The sequence below is a fragment of the Scyliorhinus canicula genome, chromosome 12 (assembly GCF_902713615.1).
Source record: "Scyliorhinus canicula chromosome 12, sScyCan1.1, whole genome shotgun sequence".
NCBI classification, from domain to species: domain Eukaryota; kingdom Metazoa; phylum Chordata; class Chondrichthyes; order Carcharhiniformes; family Scyliorhinidae; genus Scyliorhinus; species Scyliorhinus canicula.
This window is the reverse complement of record NC_052157.1, coordinates 102,335,574-102,358,371: the sequence shown is the minus strand read 5'-3', so window position 1 is coordinate 102,358,371 and position 22,798 is coordinate 102,335,574. Positions and strand designations below refer to the sequence as shown.

The 22,798-nt window shown below is 54.8% G+C and overlaps 1 protein-coding gene across 2 annotated transcripts in view; it reads left to right on the top strand.

Annotated features, from left to right (window-relative positions):
• p2rx1 (purinergic receptor P2X, ligand-gated ion channel, 1) overlaps window positions 1-22,798 on the top strand; it is a 150,182-nt gene that overhangs the window by 77,380 nt on the left and 50,004 nt on the right. For both annotated transcript variants that reach the window (XM_038814250.1, XM_038814249.1), the window contains exon 2: window positions 3,922-4,069. In XM_038814250.1, coding sequence (XP_038670178.1) covers window positions 3,922-4,069 — 148 coding nt within the window. The remainder of the gene's footprint in view (window positions 1-3,921; window positions 4,070-22,798) is intronic.

Below are 22,798 nucleotides of genomic sequence, written 5' to 3'. Positions count from 1 at the left end.
GACAACAATGTTAGCACAATTGTAAGATTATTTCCCTTATTTTCATCAGCCTTCTCCCTTCAACTTGGCAACTCATACTCAAATTTGCCTCCATCAGCATTTAACAATATAAATTAACAATCTGGAAGAAGGAACTGAAGGCACTGGTGCTAAGTTTGCAGATGATACAAAGATCTGTAGAGGGACGGGTAGTATTGAGGAAGCAGGGGGGCTGCAGAAGGACTTGGACAGGCTAGGAGAGTGGGCAAAGAAGTGGCAGGTGGAATACAATGTGGAAAAGTGTGAGATTATGCACTTTGCAAGAAGGAATGGAGGCATAGATTATTTTCGAGATGGGAAAATGCTTAAGAAATCAGAAGCATAAAGGGACTTGGGAGTCCTTGTTCAAAGTTCTCTGAAGGTTAACGTGCAGGTTCAGTCAGCAGTTAAGAAGGCAAATGCAATGTTAGCATTCATGTCGAGAGAGCTAGGATGCAAGACCAGGGATGTACTTCTGAGGCTGTGTAAGGCTTTGATCAGACCTCATTTGGAGTATTGTGAGCAGTTTTGGGCTCCGAACCTAAGGCTGGCCTTGGAAAGGGTCAAGAGGAAGTTCACAAGAATGATCCCTGGAATGAAGAACTTGTCGTATGAGGAATGGTTGAGGATTCTGGGTTTGGACTCGTTGGAGGTTAGAAGGATGAGGGGGGGATCTTATTGAAACTTACAGGATACTGCGAGGCCTGAATTGAGAGGATGTGGAGAGGATGTTTCCACTTGTAGGAAAAACTAGAATCAGAGGACACAGTCTCAGACTAAAGGGACGATCCTTTAAAACAGAGATGGGGAGGAATTTCTTCAGCCAGGGGGTGGTGATAATCACCAGATGATCTGTGTTTTGCTGACATTGATTGAGGGATAAATATTGATCAGCACACCGAGATTTACCTGCTCTTGTTTGAAATAGTGGACGGAATTTTACTTTCTTCTGGAAAAGTGTGGCAGCGGGCGGGAAAGGCAGCAATGACGGTTTTCTCCACTGCATTGTTAGCGATATAGAGAAAGAAACTTCAAGGGGCGAGTCCCACAAAGTCAGGCTCTGATTGAGCTACCCGCCAGCAACGTCATTTTTTAAAGATCGGGACACCATTTTTAAAGGCGGCTCTGCCGCACCCCAGCCCCATCCCTCACTGCTCCACCTCCACATAACTGACCCCTCCCTGCCCAGCACTGCCTGGTCAGTGCCAGGAAGCAGTCCTGAGGTTACTGCCTGGGCATGGCCCTCACCTCCCCTCCACCCTCTTGAGCGATGTACTCACCTGAGCTCCTTTGGGAGGTCTGTCCGCCAGATGCACGCCATGGGAGACCAATTGGAATTCACGCTGGTCTGCCCTCACACCAGTGGATTACGTTACGACAAGATGGATGATCAAGTGGTGAGGCCTGATAATGAAATTCCATTACATCACTGGTGGGAGACGAGGTAATCCGCAGGGAGGAATCCCGCCCATGTCAAGCGCAATTTGGGCCTCTCGTGAGATTTTCCGCTGCCGTCACCAGAAGAACGGGAATGGAAATTTCCAGCCAGTGTCACTGGATCTTTGGCGTCTGCCTGAGAAGGCAGATGGGGCTTCAGGTTGATCTCTCAGCCAGCAGGCAGCACCTCTGACAGGGCCACACTCCTCAGTACCGCACTGGAGTGTCAGCCTAGATTTTATGCTCAAATCTCTTGCATTGAGCCTTGTCCCGTCCCCAATCTTCTGCCTTGGGTGAGAGCTACACCTGAGCCTTCACTAAAATGGCTGCTCAGAAAGACTGTCAAATGAAATTATGCAGTGTCTCCTCCCTGATGTCCCTTTCCTTACAAAGAGTCTGGGCGTTTTTGACATATGCTACCCTAGATTCCAAAGTCAATGGCCAACCTTGTTTCAAAATGTTTTCTTTATCACAAACATCGAACCATAAAAAAATTACAGCAAAGAAGGAGGCCATTCGGCCTATCCGAGGACATCCCGGTGCCCTTTCTAATCCCACCTTCCTGCACCCGGTCCATAGCCCTGTAGTTTACAGCACTTAAGGTGCAGATCCAGGTACTTTAAAAAAGATTTTAGGGTCTCCGCCTCCACCAACAACTTGGCCAGTGAATTCCCGACTCCCAATACCCTCTGCATATCCTCATGTCCCCTCTACACCTTCCCCCACTTATCTTAAATCTATGTTCCCTGGTTCTCAAATTCTCCACCAAGGGAAACAGTTTTATCCGGTCCATTCTGTCACTTTCCCTCATAATTTTCTCCAGCTCAATTAAGTCACCTCTCAACCTTCCTTGTACCAAGAAAAAGAATCTCTACCTATCCAATCTCTCCTCGTAGCTAAACTTTTCCAGGCAACATTCTTGTCAACATCCTCTCCACTCTCTCCAAAGCAATAACGTCCTTTCTGTAATGTGGTGACCAGAACTGCACACAATATTCCAGCTGTGCCCTCACCAGTGTTTTATATAATTCCGACATTATAACCTTCCTTTCAGATTCTATACCTCTGCCCATGAAGGAGAGCATTTCATTTGCTTTCTTTGCAACCTTGTCTACTTGAACTACTGCCTTTGAGGACCTATATCCCTGTATGCCAAGATCCCTCACTTCATCTACCCCTGGTGCGAGGGGCAAAGTTTAGAGATGTGTGAGGGGATCCCGGCTCTGGGTCACTATCCGTGTGGAGTTTGCACATTCTCCCCGTGCCTGCGTGGGTTTAGCCCCCACAACCCAAAGATGTGCAAGCTAAGGGCCTCACGGTAGCATGGTGGTTAGCATCAATGCTTCACAGCTCCAGGGTCCCAGGTTCGATTCCCGGCTGGGTCACTGTCTGTGTGGAGTCTGCACGTCCTCCCCGTGTGTGCGTGGGTTTCCTCCGGGTGCTCCGGTTTCCTCCCACAGTCCAAAGATGTGCGGGTTAGGTGGATTGGCCGTGCTAAATTGCCCGTAGTGTAAGGTTAATGGGGGGGATTGTTGGGTTACGGGTATACGGGTTACGTGGGTTTAAGTAGGGTGATCATTGCTCGGCACAACATCGAGGGCCGAAGGGCCTGTTCTGTGCTGTACTGTTCTATGTTCTATGTTCTAAGTGGATTGGCCACACTAAAATTGCCCCTTAATTGGAAAAAATAATTGGGTAATCTAAATTTATTTTAAAAAAGAAATGTGTGAGGGAAGTTGTTTTACACAGAGGGTAGTGGGTGCCTGGAACTCGCTGCTGGATGAGGTGGTGGAAGCAGGTACGATAGTGACGTTTAAGGGCGTCTTGACAAATACGTGAATAGGATGGGAATAAAGGGATATGGACCCTGAAAGTGTCGAAGGTTTTAGGTTAGACGGGCAGCAAAGACAGCGTAGGCTTGGAGGGCCGAAGGGCTTGTTCCTGTGCTGTACTTTTTTCTTTGTTTGTTGGATTTGTAAGGACAGTCAGTGGCTGCTGGCATCCAACAACTTGAAATTACAACCAGTATTACTGCCAGCCCAGCCTGTGCATAACGCCAGCCGCAGAAATACTCCAATGAGCTGCCCTTGGTGTGAGGCAGGGTCACGGGGATCAGACTTACACCGTCCTATCAGCAGTGGTCCCAACAACATTGGATGAGATCTCCAAGACACGCCTTCCATAACACAGCCCACGATACAAATTCTCTATGTAGGTATTTGGAAACATTAATGAAGACTAGAGTGGTCTCCTGCACCATGTTTAATACAAATGAGTTGGAGGGAAGATGGCCTGGGCTTTATCTAGTTTCTCACCTTTCAGTGGGATGTGCTGTCTGTGCATCATGATGTGTAAGCAGTGTGGAAGATACTGGATGGAGAAGTGGGTCCTTTCCTATCCATCTTTGTTAATGCATAGGAGATGAGGTGTGAGAATAAACAATACATTTTCATTATTCTGTTGCAGGTGGGTTTTCATCTATGAGAAAGGTTATCAAACCACAGATTCCACCGTCAGCTCAGTCTCTGTTAAAGTGAAAGGCATTGGCTTCACCAACCTTTCCGAAATAGGACCCAGGATTTTTGATGCAGTTGACTATTCTTTCCCATCACAGGTAAGGTCAAACCAAAGAGGAAGGAAACTTGTGACGATGAACTAAGGGGTCTAATTATTCTTTCTATAATGGGACACCTAAAACTTCACACAGTCTCCAAAAGTGGTAAAATGAATGGTTTACTCAAATTTCCCCCGACTCGGTGGGCTTCATGGTCCTGGGGTATTGGTCCTGGTGGGGGGTGGGAGTTGGGAGCTCAACGTTTTGCAGAGTCAATGATCTGCTGGATGTGGGGTTAGTTGGGGGGAGGGTGTGGTGGTCTGTGTGTGTGCAGAGAGCCTCCTGGGTGTTTGGGACATGGAGGGTCAGTGTTCTGAGGGTCAATGATCTGGAAGATGGGGAGGGTTCAGCGTCCTGGTTATCGGTCGTGGAGGTTCAATGTTCTGGGCTGGTTGCCAATCAGGTGGGGGGGGGGGTGCAGAGTCCTGGAGGTTTGGGTCCAAGGAGTTGGGGCCTTGAAATTTATTGGATCCACCAGGGTCAGTTTCTTGGGGGCCAGGATAATGGGCTTCAGGGTTTGAGGTGTTGGGGTCCTGCGGGTCGGCGTCCTGGGAGCCAGGGTCCTAGGTGATTGGAGTCCAGGGTGGTCGGAGTTCTGGTGGTCGGAGTACTGGGTGGTCGGGGTTCTGGGTGGTTAGGGTTCTGGGTGGTCAGGGTTATAGGTGGTTGGAGTTCTGGGTGGTCGGGGTTATGGGTGGTTGAGGTTCTGGGTAATTTGGGGTTCTGGGTGGTCCAGGTTCTGGGTGGGCGGGGTTCTGGGTGGTTAGGGTTCTGGGGGGTCGGAGTTCTGGGTGGTCGGGGTTCTGGGTGGTTGGGGTTCTGGGTGGTTGGGGTTCTGGGTGGTTGGGGTTCTGGGTGGTTGGGGGATCTGGGTTCTGGGTGGTCGGCGTTCTGGGTGGTCGGCGTTCTAGGTGGTCGGAGATCTGGGTGGTCGGGGTTCTGGGTGGTCAGGGCTCTGGGTTGTTGCCGTTCTGGGTGGTCGGGGTTCTGGGTGGTCGGGGTTCTGGGTGGTCGGGGTTCTGGGTGGTGGGGGTTCTGGGTGGTTGGGTGCTGGGTGGTCGGGATTCTGGGTGGCCGCCGTTCTGGGTGGTTGGGGTTCTGGGTGGTTAGGGTTCTGGGCAGTCTAGGTTCTGGGTGGTTGGGGTTCTGGGGGGTTGGGGTTCTGGGTGGTCGGGGTTCTGGGTGGTTGGAGTTCTGGATGGCTGGGGATCTGGGTGGTCGGAGTTCTCGGTGGTTGGAGTCCTGGGTGGTTGGGGTTCTGGGTGGTCGGGGTTCTGGGTGGTTGGAGTTCTGGATGGCTGGGGATCTGGGTGGTCGGAGTTCTCGGTGGTTGGAGTCCTGGGTGGTTGGGGTTCTGGGTGGTTGGGGTTCTGGGTGGTTGGGGTCCTGGGTGGCCGGGGTTCTGGGTGGTCGGGGTTCTGGGTGATCGGGGTTCTGGGTGGTCGGAGTTCTGGGTGGTTGGGATTCTGGGTGGTCAGGGTTCTGGGTGGTCGGGGTTCTGGGTGGTCGGGGTTCTGGGTGGTCGAGGTTCTGGGTGGTCGGGGTTCTGGGTGGTTGGAGTTCTGGGTGGTTGGAGTTCTGGGTGGTCAGGGTTCTGGGTGGTCGGGGTTCTGGGTGGTCGGGATTCTGGGTGGTTGGAGTTCTGGATGGTTGGGGTTCTGGGTGGTTGAGGTTCTGGGTTGGGCAAGGTTCTGGGTTGGGCAGGGTTCTGGGTGGGCGGGGTTCTGGGTGGGAGGAGTTTGGGGTGTTTGGGGTTCTGGGTGGTCGAGGTTCTGGGTGGGCGGGGTTCTGGGTGGTCGAGGTTCTGGGTGGTTGGGGTTCTGGGTGGTCGGGGTTCTGGGTGGTTGGGGTTCTGGGTGGTTGGGGTTCTGGGTGGTCGGAGTTTTGGGTGGTCGGAGTTCTGGGTGGTTGGGGTTTTGGGTGGTAGAGGTTCTGGGTGGTAGAGGTTCTGGGTGGTAGAGGTTCTGGGTGGTTGAGGTTCTGGGTGGTTTGGGTTCTGGGTGTTTGAGTTCTGTGTGTTTGGGTTCTGGGTGGTTGGGGTTTTGGGTGTTTGGGTTCTGGGTGGTCGGGGTTCTGGGTGGTTGGGGTTCTGGTTGGTTGGGGTTCTGGGTGTTTGGGTTCTGGGTGGTCGGGGTTCTGGGTGGTCGGGTTTCTGGGTGGTCGGGGTTCTGGGTGGTTGGTGTTTTGGGTGGTTGGGGTTCTGGGTGGTCGGGGTTCTGGGTCTTTTGGTTCTGGGTGGTTGGAGTTCTGGGTGGTTAGGGTTCTGGGTGGTTAGGGTTCTGGGTGGTTGGGGATCTGGATGGTCGGGGTTCTGGGTGGTCTGGATTCTGGGTGGTTGGGGTTCTGGGTGGTCGGGGTTCTGGGTGGTCGGGGTTCTGGGTGATTGGGTTTCTGGGTGGTTGGGGTTCTGGGTGGTTGAGTCCTGGGTGGTCGGGGTTTTGGTGGGTGGGATTCTGGGAGTTAGAGTCCTGGTTGAGGTTAAGGGGTCTGGGTAGGTTCTGGGAGTTGGGATTCTGGTACTTGGGGTTCTGGGTGATTTGGGGTCCTGGGTGATTGGGTTCTGGGTGGTAGGGGTTCTGGGTGGCCGGGGTTCTGGGTGGTCGGGGTTCTGGGTGGTTGGGGTTTTGGGTGGTTGGGATTCTGGGTGGTCGAGGTTCTGGGTGGTCGGGGTTCTGGGTAGTTGGGTTCTGGGTGGTCGATGTTCTGGGTGGTCGGGGTTCTTGGTGGTTGGAGTTCTGGGTGGTCAGGGTTCTAGGTGGTCGGGGTTTTGGGTGGTTGGAGTTCTGGATGGTTGGGGTTCTGGGTGGTTGAGGTTCTGGGTTGGGCGGGGTTATGGGTGGGCGGGGTTATGGGTGGGCGGGGTTCTGTGTGGGAGGAGTTTGGGGTGTTTGGGGTTCTGGGTGGTCGAGGTTCTGGGTGGGCGGGGTTCTGGGTGGTCGAGGTGCTGGGTGGTTGGGGTTCTGGGTGGTCGGGGTTTTGGGTCGTTGGGGTTCTGGGTGGTCGAGGTTCTGGGTGATTGGAGTTCTGGGTGGTCGGGGTTCTGGGTGGTTGGGGTTTTGGGTGGTTGGGGTTCTGGGTGTTTGGGTTCTGGGTGTTTGGGTTCTGGGTGTTTGGGGTTCTGGGTGGTTGGGGTTCTGGGTGTTTGGGTTCTGGGTGTTTGGGGTTCTGGGTGTTTGGGGTTCTGGGTGTTTGGGGTGCCGGGTGTTTGAGTTCTGGGTGGTCGGGGTTCTGGGTGGTTAGGGTTTTGGGTAGTTGCCGTTCTGGGTGGTCGGAGTTCTGGGTGGTCGGGGTTCTGGGTGGTCGGGGTTCTGGGTGGTGGGGGTTCTGTGTGGTTAGGATTCTGGGTGGTCGGGGTTTTGGGTGGTCGGGGTTTTGCGTGGTCGGGGTTCTGGGTGGTCGGGGTTCTGGGTGGTTAGGGTTCTGGTGGTCGGGGTTCTGGGTGGTCGGGTTCTGGGTGGTTGGGGTTCTGGGTGGTCGGGGTTCTGGGTGGTCGGGGTTCTGGGTGGTTAGGGTTCTGGGTGGTTGGGTTCTGGGTGGTTAGGGTTCTGGGTGGTTAGGGTTCTGGGTGCTTGGGGTTCTGGGGGGTTGGGGTTCTGGGTGGTCGGGTCCTGGGTGGTCGGGGTTCTGGGTGTTGGGGTTCTGGGTGGTTGGGGTTCTGGGTGGTTGGGGTTCTGGGTGGTTGGGGTTCTGGGTGGTTGGGGTTCTGGGTGGCCGGGGTTCTGGGTGGTCGGGGTTCTGGGTGGTCGGAGTTCTAGGTGGTCGAGGGTCTGGGTGGGCGGCGTTCTGGGTGGTCGTGGTGCGGGGTGGTTGGGGTTCTGGGTGGTCGAGGTTCTGGGTGGGCTGGGTTCTGGGTGGTTGGGGTTTTGGGTGGTTAGGGTTCTGGGTGGTCGGGGTTCTGGGTGTTTGAGTTCTGGGTGGTTAGGGTTCTGGGTGTTTGGTGTTCTGGGTGTTTGGTTTTCTGGGTGGTCGGGGTTCTGGGTGGCCGGCGTTCTGGGTGTATGGGGTTCTGGTTGGTTAGGGTTCTGGGCGGGTGAGGTTCTGGGCGGTTGGGGTTCTGGGTGGTCGGAATTCTAGGTGGTCGGGGTTCTGGGTGGTTGGAGTTCTGGGTGATCGGGGGTTCAGGGTGGTTGGGGGTCTGGACGGTTGGGGTTCTGGGTGGTTATGTTCTGGGTTGGGCGGGGTTATGGGTGAGCGGGTTCTGGGTGGGAGGAGTTGGGGGTGTTTGGGGTTCTGGGTGGTCGAGGTTCTGGGTGGGCGGGGTTCTGGGTCGTAGAAGTTCTGGGGGGTTGGGGTCTTGGGTTGCTGGGTGGTCTTGTGTTCTGGGTCTTGGGTTGTTCTTGGGTGGTCGGGGTTCTGGGTGGTGGGTCGGTGGTCGGGGTTCTGGGTGGTCGGGGTTCTGGATGGTCGGGGTTATGGGGTGGTTAGGGTTTTGGGTGGTTGGGGTTTGGTGTGGTGGGGTTATGGATGGTTTGGGGTTCTGGTGTTTGGGTTCTGCGAGTTTAGGGTTCTGGGTGTTTGGGGTTCTGGGTGGTTGGGGTCCTGGGTGCTCGGGGTTCTGTGTGTTTGAATTCTGGGTGTTTAGGGTTCTGGGTGTTTGAGTTCTGGGTGGTCGGGGTTCTGGGTGGTTGGGGTTTTGGGTGGTCGGAGTTCTGGGTGGTCGGGGTTCTGGGTGTTTGGGGTTCTGGGTGTTTGAGTTCTGGGTGGTCGGGGTTCTGGGTGGTTGGGGCTTTGGGTGGTTGGGGTTCTGGGTGGTTGGGGTTCTGGGTGGTTAGGGTTCTGGGTGGTTGGGTTCTGGGTGGTTAGGGTTTCTGGGTGGTTAGGGTTCTGGGTGGTTGGGGTCTGGGGGGTTGGGGTTCTGGGTGGTCGGGGTCATGGGTGGTCGGGTTCTGGGTTGTTGGGGTTCTGGGTGGTTGGGGTTCTGGGTGGTTTGGGGTTCTGGGTGGTTGGGGTTATGGGTGGTTGGGGTTCTGGGTGGCCGGGGTTCTGGGTGGTCGGGGTTCTGGGTGGTCGGAGTTCTAGGTGGTCGAGGGTCTGGGTTGGGCGGCGTTCTGGGTGGTCGTGGTGCGGGGGTGGTTGGGGTTCTGGGTGGTCGAGGTTCTGGGTGGGCTGGGTTCTGGGTGGTTGGGGTTTTGGGTGGTTAGGGTTCTGGGTGGTCGGGGTTCTGGGTGTTTGAGTTCTGGGTGGTTAGGGTTCTGGGTGTTTGGTGTCTGGTGTGTTGGTTTTTCTGGGTGGTTCGGGGGTTCTGGGTGGACGGCGTTCTGGGTGTATGGGGTTCGGTTGGTTAGGGTTCTGGGCGGGTGAGGTTCTGGGCGGTGGGGTTTGGGTGGTCGGAATTCTAGGTGGTCGGGGTTCTGGGTGGTTGGAGTTCTGGGTGATCGGGGTTCAGGGTGGTTGGAGTTCTGGACGGTTGGGGTTCTGGGTGGTTGAGGTTCTGAGTTGGGCGGGGTTATGGGTGAGCGGGGTTCTGGGTGGGAGGAGTTGGGGTGTTTGGGGGTTCTGGGTGGTCGAGGTTCTGGGTGGGCGGGGTTCTGGGTCGTAGAAGTTCTGGGGGGTTGGGGTTCTGGGTGGTCTGGGTTCTGGGTCATTGTTGTTCTGGGTGGTCGGGGTTCTGGGTGGTCGGGGTTCTGGGTGGTCGGGGTTCTGGGTGGGTGGTGTTCTGGGTGGTCGGGGTTCTGGGGTGGTTAGGGTTTTGGGTGGTTGGGGTTCTGGGTGGTTGGGGTTCTGGATGGTTGGGGTTCTGGGTGTTTGGGTTCTGCGAGTTTGGGTTCTGGGTGTTTGGGGTTCTAGGTGTTTGAGTTCTGGGTGCTCGGGGTTCTGTGTGTTTGAATTCTGGGTGTTTGGGGTTCTGGGTGTTTGAGTTCTGGGTGGTCGGGGTTCTGGGTGGTTGGGGTTTTGGGTGGTCGGGGTTCTGGGTGGTCGGGGTTCTGGGTGTTTGGGGTTCTGGGTGTTTGAGTTCTGGGTGGTCGGGGTTCTGGGTGGTTGGGGTTTTGGGTGGTTGGGGTTCTGAGTGGTCGGGGTTCTGGGTGTTTGAATTCTGGGTGGTTAGGGTTTTGGGTGGTCAGGGTTCTGGGTGGTTGGAGTTCTGGGTGGTCGGGGTTCTGGGTGGTTGAGGTTCTGGGTAATTTGGGGTTCTGGATGGTTGGGGTTCTGGGTGGTTGAGGTTCTGGGTTGGGCAGTGTTCTGGGTTGGGCAGGGTTCTGGGTGGGCGGGGTTCTGGGTGGGAGGAGTTTGGGGTGTTTGGGGTTCTGGGTGGTCGAGGTTCTGGGTGGTCGAGGTTCTGGGTGGTCGGGGTTCTGGGTGGTCGAGGTTCTGGGTGGTCGGGGTTCTGGGTGGTCGGGGTTCTGGGTCGTTGGGGTTCTGGGTGGTTGGGGTTTTGGGTGGTCGGAGTTCTGGGTGGTCGGAGTTCTGGGTGGTCGGAGTTCTGGGTGGTTGGGGTTCTGGGTGGTAGAGGTTCTGGGTGGTTGGGGTTCTGGGTGTTTGAGTTCTGTGTGTTTGGGTTCTGGGTGGTTGGGGTTTTGGGTGTTTGAGTTCTGGGTGGTCGGGGTTCTGGGTGGTTGGGGTTCTGGGTGGTTGGGGTTCTGGGTGGTTGGGGTTCTGGGTGTTTGGGTTCTGGGTGGTCGGGGTTCTGGGTGGTCGGGGTTCTGGGTGGTCGGGGTTCTGGGTGGTCGGGGTTCTGGGTGGTTGGGGTTCTGGGTGGTCGGGGTTCTGGGTCTTTTGGTTCTGGGTGGTTGGGGTTCTGGGTGGTTAGGGTTCTGGGTGGTTAGGGTTCTGGGTGGTTGGGGATCTGGATGGTCGGGGTTCTGGGTGGTCTGGATTCTGGGTGGTCGGGGTTCTGGGTGGTCGGGGTTCTGGGTGGTCGGGGTTTCTGGGTGGTCGGGGTTCTGGGTGATTGGGTTTCTGGGTGGTTGGGGTTCTGGGTGGTTGGAGTCCTGGGTGGTCGGGGTTTTGGGGGGTGGGATTCTGGGAGTTAGAGTCCTGGTTAGTTGGGTTCAGGGGGTAGGGTATCTGGGAGTTGGGATTCTGGTACTTGGGGTTCTGGGTGATTGGGGTCCTGGGTGATTGGGTTCTGGGTGGTAGGGGTTCTGGGTGGCCGGGGTTCTGGGTGGTCGGGGTTCTGGGTGGTTGGTGTTCTGGGTGGTTGGGATTCTGGGTGGTCAGGGTTCTGGGTGGTCGGGGTTCTGGGTAGTTGGGGTTCTGGGTGGTCGAGGTTCTGGGTGGTCGGGGTTCTTGGTGGTTGGAGTTCTGGGTGGTCAGGGTTCTGGGTGGTCGGGGTTCTGGGTGGTTGGAGTTCTGGATGGTTGGGGTTCTGGGTGGTTGAGGTTCTGGGTAGGGCGGGGTTATGGGTGGGCGGGGTTCTGTGTGGGAGGAGTTTGGGGTGTTTGGGGTTCTGGGTGGTCGAGGTTCTGGGTGGGCGGGGTTCTGGGTGGTCGAGGTGCTGGGTGGTTGGGGTTCTGGGTAGTCGGGGTTCTGGGTGGTCGGGGTTCTGGGTAGTTGGGGTTTTGGGTGGTTATGGTTCTGGGTGGTCGGAGTTCTGTGTGATCGGGGTTCTGGGTGGTCAGGGTTCTGGGTGGTCGGGGTTCTGGGTGGTTGGAGTTCGGGATGGTTGGGGTTCTGGGTGGCTGAGGTTCTGGTTTGGCCGTGGTTATGGGTGGGCGTGGTTCTGGGTGGGAGGACTTTGGGGTGTTTGGGGTTCTGGGTGGTTGAGGTTCTGGGTGATTGGGGTTCTGGGTGGTCGGTGTTTTGGGTCGTTGCGGTACTGGGTGGTCGGGGTTCTGGGTGGTCGGGGTTCTGGGTGGTCGGAGTTCTGGGTGGTCGGGGTTCTGGGTGGTTGGGGTTTTGGGTGGTTTGGGTTCTGGGTGATTGAGGTTCTGAGTGGTTGGGGTTCTGGGTGTTTAGGTTCTGGGTGTTTGGGTTCTGGGTGTTTGGGGTTCTGGGTGTTTGAGTTCTGGGTGGTCGGGGTTCTGAGTGGTTGAGGTTTTGTGTGGTCGGGGTTCTAGGTGGTTTGGGTTCTGGGTGGTCGGGGTTCTGGGTGTTTGAGTTCTGTGTGTTTTGGTTCTGGGTGGTGGGGTTCTGGATGGTCGGGGTTCTGGGCGGTCGGGATTCTGGGTGGTCGGGATTCTGGGTGGTCGGGATTCTGGGTTGTTGGGGTTCTGGGTGGTTGGGGTTCTGGGTGGTTGGGGTTCTGGGTGGTTGGGGTTCTGGGTGGCCGGGGTTCTGGGTGGTCGGGGTTCTGGGTGGTCGGAGTTCTGGGTGATTGGGTTTCTGGGTGGTTGGGGTTCTGGGTGGTTGGAGTCCTGGGTCGTCGGGGTTTTGGGGGGTGGGATTCTGGGAGTTAGAGTCCTGGTTAGTTGGGTTCAGGGGGTAGGGTATCTGGGAGTTGGGATTCTGGTACTTGGGGTTCTGGGTGATTGGGGTCCTGGGTGATTGGGTTCTGGGTGGTAGGGGTTCTGGGTGGCCGGGGTTCTGGGTGGTCGGGGTTCTGGGGTGGTTGGTGTTCTGGGTGGTTGGGATTCTGGGTGGTCAGGGTTCTGGGTGGTCGGGGTTCTGGGTAGTTGGGGTTATGGGTGGTCGATGTTCTGGGTGGTCGGGGTTCTTGGTGGTTGGAGTTCTGGGTGGTCAGGGTTCTGGGTGGTCAGGGTTCTGGGTGGTTGGAGTTCTGGATGGTTGGGGTTCTGGGTGGTTGAGGTTCTGGGGTAGGGCGGGGTTATGGGTGGGCGGGGTTCTGTGTGGAGGAGTTTGGGGTGTTTGGGGTTCTGGGTGGTCGAGGTTTCTGGGTGGGCGGGTTCTGGTGGTCGAGGTGCTGGGTGGTTGGGGTTCTGGGTGGTCGGGGTTCTGGGTGGTCGGGGTTCTGGGTAGTTGGGTTTTTGGGTGGTTAGGGTTCTGGGTGGTCGGAGTTCTGTGTGGTCGGGGTTCTGGGTGGTCAGGGTTCTGGGTGGTCGGGGTTCTGGGTGGTTGGAGTTCTGGATGGTTGGGGTTCTGGGTGGTTGAGGTTCTGGTTTGGGTGGGGTTATGGGTGGGTGGGTTTCTGGGTGGGAGGACTTTGGGGTGTTTGGGGTTCTGGGTGGTTGAGGTTCTGGGTGATTGGGGTTCTGGGTGGTCGGAGTTTGGGTCGTTGCGGTACTGGGTGGGTCGGGGTTCTGGGTGGTCGGGGTTCTGGGTGGTCGGAGTTCTGGGTGGTCGGGGTTCTGGGTGGTTGGGGTTTTGGGTGGTTTGGGTTCTGGGTGGTTGAGGTTCTGGGTGGTTGGGGTTCTGGGTGTTTGGGTTCTGGGTGTTTGGGTTCTGGGTGTTTGGGGTTCTGGGTGTTTGAGTTCTGGGTGGTCGGGGTTCTGAGTGGTTGAGGTTTTGTGTGGTCGGGGTTCTAGGTGGTTTGGGTTCTGGGTGGTCGGGGTTCTGAGTGGTTGAGGTTTTGTGTGGTCGGGGTTCTGGTTGGTTGGGTTTCTGGGTGGTCGGGGTTCTGGGTGTTTGAGTTCTGTGTGTTTGGGTTCTGGGTGGTTGGGGTTCTGGATGGTCGGGGTTCTGGGTGGTCGGGATTCTGGGTGGTCGGGATTCTGGGTGGTCGGGATTCTGGGTGGTTGGGGTTCTGGGTGGTTGGGGTTCTGGGTGGTTGGGGTTCTGGGTGGTTGGGGTTCTGGGTGGCCGGGGTTCTGGGTGGTCGGGGTTCTGGGTGGTCGGAGTTCTAGGTGGTCGAGGGTCTGGGTGGGGCGGCGTTCTGGGTGGTCGTGGTGCGGGGTGGTTGGGGTTCTGGGTGGTCGAGGTTCTGGGTGGGCGGGGTTCTGGGTGGTTGGGGTTTTGGGGTGGTTAGGGTTCTGGGTGGTCGGGGTTCTGGGTGTTTGAGTTCTGGGTGGTTAGGGTTTTGGGTGTTTGGTGTTCTGGGTGTTTGGTTTTCTGGGTGGTCGGGGTTCTGGGTGGCCGGCGTTCTGGGTGTATGGGGTTCTGGTTGGTTAGGGTTCTGGGCGGGTGAGGTTCTGGGCGGTTGGGGTTCTGGGTGGTCGGAGTTCTAGGTGGTCGGGGTTCTGGGTGGTTGGAGTTCTGGGTGATCGGGGTTCAGGGTGGTTGGAGTTCTGGACGGTTGGGGTTCTGGGTGGTTGAGGTTCTGGGTTGGGCGGGGTTATGGGTGAGCGGGGTTCTGGGTGGGAGGAGTTTGGGGTGTTTGGGGTTCTGGGTGGTCGAGGTTCTGGGTGGGCGGGGTTCTGGGTCGTAGAAGTTCTGGGGGGTTGGGGTTCTGGGTGGTCTGGGTTCTGGGTCATTGTTGTTCTGGGTGGTCGGGGTTCTGGGTGGTCGGGGTTCTGGGTGGTCGGGGTTCTGGATGGTCGGGGTTCTGGATGGTCGGGGTTCTGGGTGGTTAGGGTTTTGGGTGGTTGGGGTTCTGGGTGGTTGGGGTTCTGGATGGTTGGGGTTCTGGGTGTTTAGGTTCTGCGAGTTTGGGTTCTGGGTGTTTGGGGTTCTAGGTGTTTGAGTTCTGGGTGCTCGGGGTTCTGTGTGTTTGAATTCTGGGTGTTTGGGGTTCTGGGTGTTTGAGTTCTGGGTGGTCGGGGTTCTGGGTGGTTGGGGTTTTGGGTGGTCGGGGTTCTGGGTGGTCGGGGTTCTGGGTGTTTGGGGTTCTGGGTGTTTGAGTTCTGGGTGGTCGGGGTTCTGGGTGGTTGGGGTTTTGGGTGGTTGGGGTTCTGGGTGGTCGGGGTTCTGGGTGTTTGAATTCTGGGTGGTTAGGGTTTTGGGTGGTCAGGGTTCTGGGTGGTTGGAGTTCTGGGTGGTCGGGGTTCTGGGTGGTTGAGGTTCTGGGTAATTTGGGGTTCTGGATGGTTGGGGTTCTGGGTGGTTGAGGTTCTGGGTTGGGCAGTGTTCTGGGTTGGGCAGGGTTCTGGGTGGGCGGGGTTCTGGGTGGGAGGAGTTTGGGGTGTTTGGGGTTCTGGGTGGTCGAGGTTCTGGGTGGTCGGGGTTCTGGGTGGTCGGGGTTCTGGGTGGTCGAGGTTCTGGGTGGTCGGGGTTCTGGGTGGTCGGGGTTCTGGGTCGTTGGGGTTCTGGGTGGTTGGGGGTTTTGGGTGGTCGGAGTTCTGGGTGGTCGGAGTTCTGGGTGGTCGGAGTTCTGGGTGGTTGGGGTTCTGGGTGGTTGAGGTTCTGGGTGGTTGGGGTTCTGGGTGTTTGAGTTCTGTGTGTTTGGGTTCTGGGTGGTTGGGGTTTTGGGTGTTTGAGTTCTGGGTGGTCGGGGTTCTGGGTGGTTGGGGTTCTGGGTGGTTGGGGTTCTGGGTGGTTGGGGTTCTGGGTGTTTGGGTTCTGGGTGGTCGGGGTTCTGGGTGGTCGGGGTTCTGGGTGGTCGGGGTTCTGGGTGGTCGGGGTTCTGGGTGGTTGGGGTTCTGGGTGGTCGGGGTTCTGGGTCTTTTGGTTCTGGGTGGTTGGGGTTCTGGGTGGTTAGGGTTCTGGGTGGTTAGGGTTCTGGGTGGTTGGGGATCTGGATGGTCGGGGTTCTGGGTGGTCTGGATTCTGGGTGGTCGGGGTTCTGGGTGGTCGGGGTTCTGGGTGGTCGGGGTTTCTGGGTGGTCGGGGTTCTGGGTGATTGGGTTTCTGGGTGGTTGGGGTTCTGGGTGGTTGGAGTCCTGGGTGGTCGGGGTTTTGGGGGGTGGGATTCTGGGAGTTAGAGTCCTGGTTAGTTGGGTTCAGGGGGTAGGGTATCTGGGAGTTGGGATTCTGGTACTTGGGGTTCTGGGTGATTGGGGTCCTGGGTGATTGGGTTCTGGGTGGTAGGGGTTCTGGGTGGCCGGGGTTCTGGGTGGTCGGGGTTCTGGGTGGTTGGTGTTCTGGGTGGTTGGGATTCTGGGTGGTCAGGGTTCTGGGTGGTCGGGGTTCTGGGTAGTTGGGGTTCTGGGTGGTCGAGGTTCTGGGTGGTCGGGGTTCTTGGTGGTTGGAGTTCTGGGTGGTCAGGGTTCTGGGTGGTCGGGGTTCTGGGTGGTTGGAGTTCTGGATGGTTGGGGTTCTGGGTGGTTGAGGTTCTGGGTAGGGCGGGGTTATGGGTGGGCGGGGTTCTGTGTGGGAGGAGTTTGGGGTGGTCGAGGTTCTGGGTGGGCGGGGTTCTGGGTGGTCGAGGTGCTGGGTGGTTGGGGTTCTGGGTAGTCGGGGTTCTGGGTGGTCGGGGTTCTGGGTAGTTGGGGTTTTGGGTGGTTATGGTTCTGGGTGGTCGGAGTTCTGTGTGATCGGGGTTCTGGGTGGTCAGGGTTCTGGGTGGTCGGGGTTCTGGGTGGTCGGGGTTCTAGGTGGTTGGAGTTCTGGATGGTTGGGGTTCTGGGTGGCTGAGGTTCTGGTTTGGCCGGGGTTATGGGTGGGCGTGGTTCTGGGTGGGAGGACTTTGGGGTGTTTGGGGTTCTGGGTGGTTGAGGTTCTGGGTGATTGGGGTTCTGGGTGGTCGGTGTTTTGGGTCGTTGCGGTTCTGGGTGGTCGGGGTTCTGGGTGGTCGGGGTTCTGGGTGGTTGGGGTTCTGGGTGGTTGGGGTTTTGGGTGGTTGGGGTTCTGGGTGATTGAGGTTCTGAGTGGTTGGGGTTCTGGGTGTTTGGGTTCTGGGTGTTTGGGTTCTGGGTGTTTGGGGTTCTGGGTGTTTGAGTTCTGGGTGGTCGGGGTTCTGAGTGGTTGAGGTTTTGTGTGGTCGGGGTTCTAGGTGGTTTGGGTTCTGGGTGGTCGGGGTTCTGGGTGTTTGAGTTCTGTGTGTTTTGGTTCTGGGTGGTGGGGTTCTGGATGGTCGGGGTTCTGGGCGGTCGGGATTCTGGGTGGTCGGGATTCTGGGTGGTCGGGATTCTGGGTGGTTGGGGTTCTGGGTGATTGGGTTTCTGGGTGGTTAGGGTTCTGCGTGGTTGGAGTCCTGGGTGGTCGGGGTTTTGGGGGGTGGGACTCTGGGAGTTAGAGTCCTGGTTAGTTGGGTTCAGGGGGTAGGGTATCTGGGAGTTGGGATTCTGGTACTTGGGGTTCTGGGTGATTGGGGTCCTCGGGGTCGTAGTTCTGGGAGTCGGGATTCTGGGAGTTGAGGTTCTGGGTAGTCGGGATTCTGAGAGTTAGACTCCTGGGTGGTTGGGTACAGGGGGTATGGTATCTGGGAGTTGGGATTCTGGGTGATTGGTGTTCTGGGTGGTCGGGGTCCTGGGGGTCGGGGTTCTGGAGTTCTGGGAGTTTGTGTTCTGGGCGTTGCAGCTCTGGGTGACGGGATTCTGGGAGGTCGTCGTTCTGGCTGTCAAGTTTCTGGAAGTTGCGGTTCTGGGCTGTTGGGGTTCTGGATTGTTGAGGTTCTGGGGGTCAGAATTCTGGGGGTCAGGATTCTGGGAGTTGAGGTTCTGGGCTGTTGGGGTTCTGGAGGTTGGGGTCCTGAGTATTTGGCGTTCTGGGGGGTCGGGGTTTTGGGGGGGGTCAGTGTTTTGGGAGTCAGGGTCCTGAAGTTTGTGGATCTGGGTAGTTGGGTTCTGGGGTTATGATTCTGGGGGTTTGGGTTCCTGTGTGGTTGGGATTCTGTGTGCTTGAGGTTCTGGGTTGTTGGGGCTCTGGGTGGTCAGGGTTCTGGGAGCTGGGGTTGTGGAGTTCTGGGAGTCAGGGTCCTGAGGGTTGGCATTCTGAAGGTTGGGATTCTGGTGTTTGGGGATCAGGCAGTCGGGGTTCTGAGGATTAGTGCCATATAAAGAGAGTCAAGTTACAACAATCTGATTGATTGAGATTGGTCACCATAACTAGTCAATAAGCCCATTGCTGCTCTATCATGTTACCAGCAGGAAGCTAGGATGTTCTCTCGATTTCCTTTGGGTCTTTCCTTATCTGCTATTTCTAATGTTTCTAATTGACACAAAAGTTCCAAGTGCCAACGACCTAAATACCTCTGTAAAACGTGGGGATATTCCAACCTCCTGTCCCAGGTCCACCTGGTGCTGGCCAGGGTTCCTGGGACTGCTGTGGACTTGATAATGCCCCAGGTTGGGGAGGTGGGATGACAGTGGGCAGGGGTGTGGCAGTCCAGGTATTATCCACCTGCCCTGCTATCTTAAGGGACTGGTGAATACACACATCAAAATCCCTCTGATCCTCGGTGCTTCCCAGTGTTTATTGTGTATTCCTTTGCCTTGTTTGTCCTGCCCAAGTGCATCACCTCACACGTGTCTCGATTGAATTCCATTTGCCACTGATCAGCCTATCTGACCAGCCCATCTATATCCTCCTGTAATCTAAAGCTATTCTCCTCACTAGTTACCACCCCACCAATTTTTTGTATCATCCGTGAATTTACTGATCAATCCTTCTACATTCAAGTCTAAATCATTTAAGTAAACCACAAACAGCAAGTGCCCCAACACTAATCCCTGTGGGATCCCACTGGACACGGGCTTCCAGTTAGAGAAAAACTCCTCGACCACCACCCTCTGCTTCCTGCCACTCAGCCAATTCTGGATCCAATTTGCCAAATTTCCTTGGGTTCCATGGGCTCTTACCTTGCTATCAGTCTCCCGTGTATGGGACCTTAACAAAAGCTTTGCTGAAGTCCAAGTCGACTATGTAAAATGCATTGCCCTCAGTTTTAGAAATAATAATTGACTCTGCCTCCACCATTCTAGGAACATGGGAACATAGGAATTAGGAGCAGATGTAAGGTTATGGTGTTCGGGCTGGAAAGTGGAGCTGAGTCCACAAAAGATCAGCCATGATCTCATGGAATGGCGGAGCAGGCTCGAGGGGCCAGATGGCCCATTCCTGCTCCTAGTTCTTATGTTCTTAAGTAGGCAATTTAGCCCTTCGAGCCTGCTCCGCCATTCAATCAGATCATGGCTGATCTCCTCCACCTTCCTGCTTGTTCCCTATATCCCTTTAACCTGTTTTTTAAAATCAGAAATATATCTATCTCCTTCTTGAAACCATTTAATGGCTCGGGCTTCCCTGTGAGAAGCAGTTCCTCCCCATCGCAGTTCTAAATCTACTGGGCACCAATATCCTGGGGGGGAGGTTTTCTAGTCGTCTTTGGGAGGGTTTAAACTAATTTGGCAGGGGAATGGGAACCGGATTTGTAGTCCAGCAACTAAGGAAGCCGATATTCAGGACGCCAAAGCACGTAGTGAGGCAGTGGGGAAGGTAACACTGACAAAGGAGAGTACTTGCAGGCAAGGAGATAGGTTGAAGTGTGTATACTTTAATGCAAGAAGCATCAGGAATAAGGTGGGTGAACTTAAGGCATTGAGCGGTACTTGGGACTACGATGTGGTGGCCATCACGGAAACTTGGATAGAAGAGGGGCAGAAATGGTTGTTGGAGGTCCCTGGCTATAGATGTTTCAACAAGATTAGGGAGGATGGTAAAAGAGGTGGGAGGGTGGCATTGTTAATTAGAAATAGTATAACAGCTGCAGAAAGGCAGTTCGAGGGGGATCTGCCTACTGAGGTAATATGGGTTGAAGTCAGAAATAGGAAAGGAGCAGTCACCTTGTTGGGAGTTTTCTATAGGCCCCCCAATAGCAGCAGAGATGTGGAGGAACAGATTGGGAAACAGATTTTGGAAAGGTGCAGAAGTCACAGGGTAGTAGTCATGGGTGACTTCAACTTCCCAAACATTGAGTGGAAACCCTTTAGATCAAATAGTTTGGATGGGGTAGTGTTTGTGCAGTGTGTCCAGGAAGCTTTTCTAACACAGTATGTAGATTGGCCGACCAGAGGGGAGGCCATATTGGATTTGGTACTTGGTAATGAACCAGGGCAGGTGATAGATTTGTTAGTGGGGGAGCATTTTGGAGGTAGTGACCACAATTCTGTGACTTTCACTTTAGTAATGGAGAGGGATAGATGTGTGCAACAGGGCAAGGTTTACAATTGGGGGAAGGGTAAATACAATGCTGTCAGACAAGAACTGAAGTGCATAAATTGGGAACATAGGCTGTCAGGGAAGGACACAAGTGAAATGTGGAACTTGTTCAAGGAACAGGTACTGCGTGTTTTTGATATGTATGTCCCTGTCAGGCAGGGAAGAGATGGTCGAGTGAGGGAACCATGGTTGACAAGAGAGGTTGAATGTCTTGTTAAGAGGAAGAAGGAGACTTATGTAAGGCTGAGGAAACAAGGTTCAGACAGGGCGCTGGAGGGATACAAGATAGCTAGGAGGGAACTGAAGAAAGGGATTAGGAGAGCTAAGAGAGGGCATGAAAAATCTTTGGCGGGTAGGATCAAGGAAAACCCCAAGGCCTTTTACACATATGTGAGAAATATGAGAATGACTAGAGCGAGGGTAGGTCCGATCAAGGACAGTAGCGGGAGGTTGTGTATTGAGTCTGAAGAGATAGGAGAGGTCTTGAACAAGTATTTTTCTTCAGTATTTACAAACGAGAGGAGCCATATTGTTGGAGAGGACAGTGTGAAACAGACTGGTAAGCTCGAGGATATACTTGTTAGGAAGGAAGATATTTTGGGCATTTTGAAAAACTTGAGGATAGACAAGTCCCCCGGGCCTGACGGGATATATCCAAGGATTCTATGGGAGGCAAGAAATTAAATTGCAGAGCCGTTGGCAATGATCTTTTCATCCTCGCTGTCAACAGGGGTGGTACCAGAGGATTGGAGAGTGGCGAATGTCGAGACCCTGTTCAAAAAAGGGAATCGGGATAACCCTGGGAATTACAGGCCAGTTAGTCTTACTTCGGCGGTAGGCAAAGCAATGGAAAGGGTACTGAGGGATAGTATTTCTGAGCATCTGGAAAGACACTGCTTGATTAGGGATAGTCAGCACGGATTTGTGAGGGGTAGGTCTTGCCTTACAAGTCTTATTGACTTCTTTGAGGAGGTGACCAAGCATGTGGATGAAGGTAAAGCGGTGGATGTGGTGTACATGGATTTTAGTAAGGCATTTGATAAGGTTCCCCATGGTAGGCTTATGCAGAAAGTAAGGAGGCATGGGATAGTGGGAAATTTGGCCAGTTGGATAACGAATTGGCTAACCGATAGAAGACAGAGAGTGGTGGTGGATGGCAAATATTCAGCCTGGAGCCCAGTTATCAGTGGCATACCACAGGGATTAGTTCTGGGTCCTCTGCTTTTTGTGATTTTCATTAACGACTTGGATGAGGGAGTTGAAGGGTGGGTCAGTAAATTTGCAGATGATACGAAGATTGGTGGAGTTGTGGATAGTGAGGAGGGCGGTTGTCGGCTACAAAGAGACATAGATAGGATGCAGAGCTGGGCTGAGAAGTGGCAGATGGAGTTTAACCCTGACAAGTGTGAGGTTGTCCATTTTGGAAGGACAAATATGAATGCGGAATACAGGGTTAACGGTAGGGTTCTTGGCAATGTGGAGGAGCAGAGAGATCTTGGGATCTATGTTCATAGATCTTTGAAAGTTGCCACTCAAGTGGATAGAGCTGTGAAGAAGGCCTATGGTGTGCTAGCGTTCATTAGCAGAGGGATTGAAGAGTCGTGAGGTGATGATGCAGCTGTACAAAACCTTGGTCAGGCCACATTTGGAGTACTGTGTGCAATTCTGGTCACCTCATTTTAGGAAGGATGTGGAAGCTTTGGAAAAGGTGCAAAGGAGATTTACCAGGATATTGCCTGGAATGGAGAGTCGGTCTTACGAGGAAAGGTTGAGGGTGCTAGGCCTTTTCTCATTAGAACGGAGAAGGATGAGGGGCGACTTGATAGAGGTTTATAAGATGATCAGGGGAATAGATAGAGTAGACAGTCAGAGACTTTTTCCCCGGGTGGAACACACCATTACAAGGGGACATAAATTTAAGATAAATGGTGGAAGATATAGGGGGGATGTCAGAGGTAGGTTCTTTACCCAAAGAATAGTGGGGGCATGGAATGCACTGCCTGTGGAAGTAGTTGAGACGGAAACGTTAGGGACCTTCAAGCGGCTATTGGATAGGTACATGGATTAGGGTAGAATAATGGAGTGTAGATTAATTTCTTCTTAAGGGCAGCACGGTAGCATTGTGGATAGCACAATTGCTTCACAGCTCCTGGGTCTCAGGTTCGATTTCGTCTTGGGTCACTATCTGTGTGGAGTCTGCACATCCTTCCCGTGTGTGCGTGGGTTTCCTCCGGGTGCTCCGGTTTCCTCCCACAGTCTAAAGATGTGCAGGTTGGGTGGATTGGCCATGATAAATTGCCCTTAGTGTCCAAAATTCTATGATTAACCTGGGACAAAAGTTTGGCACAACATCGTGGGCCGAAGGGCCTGTTCTGTGCTGTATTTCTCTCTCTTACTGGCCTTTCAACCTGTAACCGTGACATCTCATTCTAGATTGCTCTACAAGGGGGAACATTTGGTCTACGTTTATTTTATCAATCCCTTCGCTCTCGGTCTCCCATGTAGGACCTTATCAAAAGCCTTGCTGAAGTCCAAGTGGACTACTTCAAATGCATTTCCCTCACCTACGCACTTGGTCACTCTTCGAAAAATTCAATCAAGTAGGTCAGACAGGATCTGCCCTTAACAAAACCATGCTGACTGTTCTTGATTAATCCCCACCTCTCCAAATGCAGGTTAATTCTGTGTCTCAGAATTGCTTCCAAATCGTTTCCCCATCACTCAGGTTAGACTGACTGGCCTGTAATTTCCTGGTTTACCCCTTCTTGAATAATGGTACCACATTGGCTATCTTCCAGTCCTCTGGCACCTATCATGTAGCCAGGGAGGAATGGAAAATTATTGCCAGCCCCCTCATTATTTCCTCCCTTGCGTCATTCAACAGCCTGAGATAAATTTCACCTGGCCCTGAGATTTGTCTAC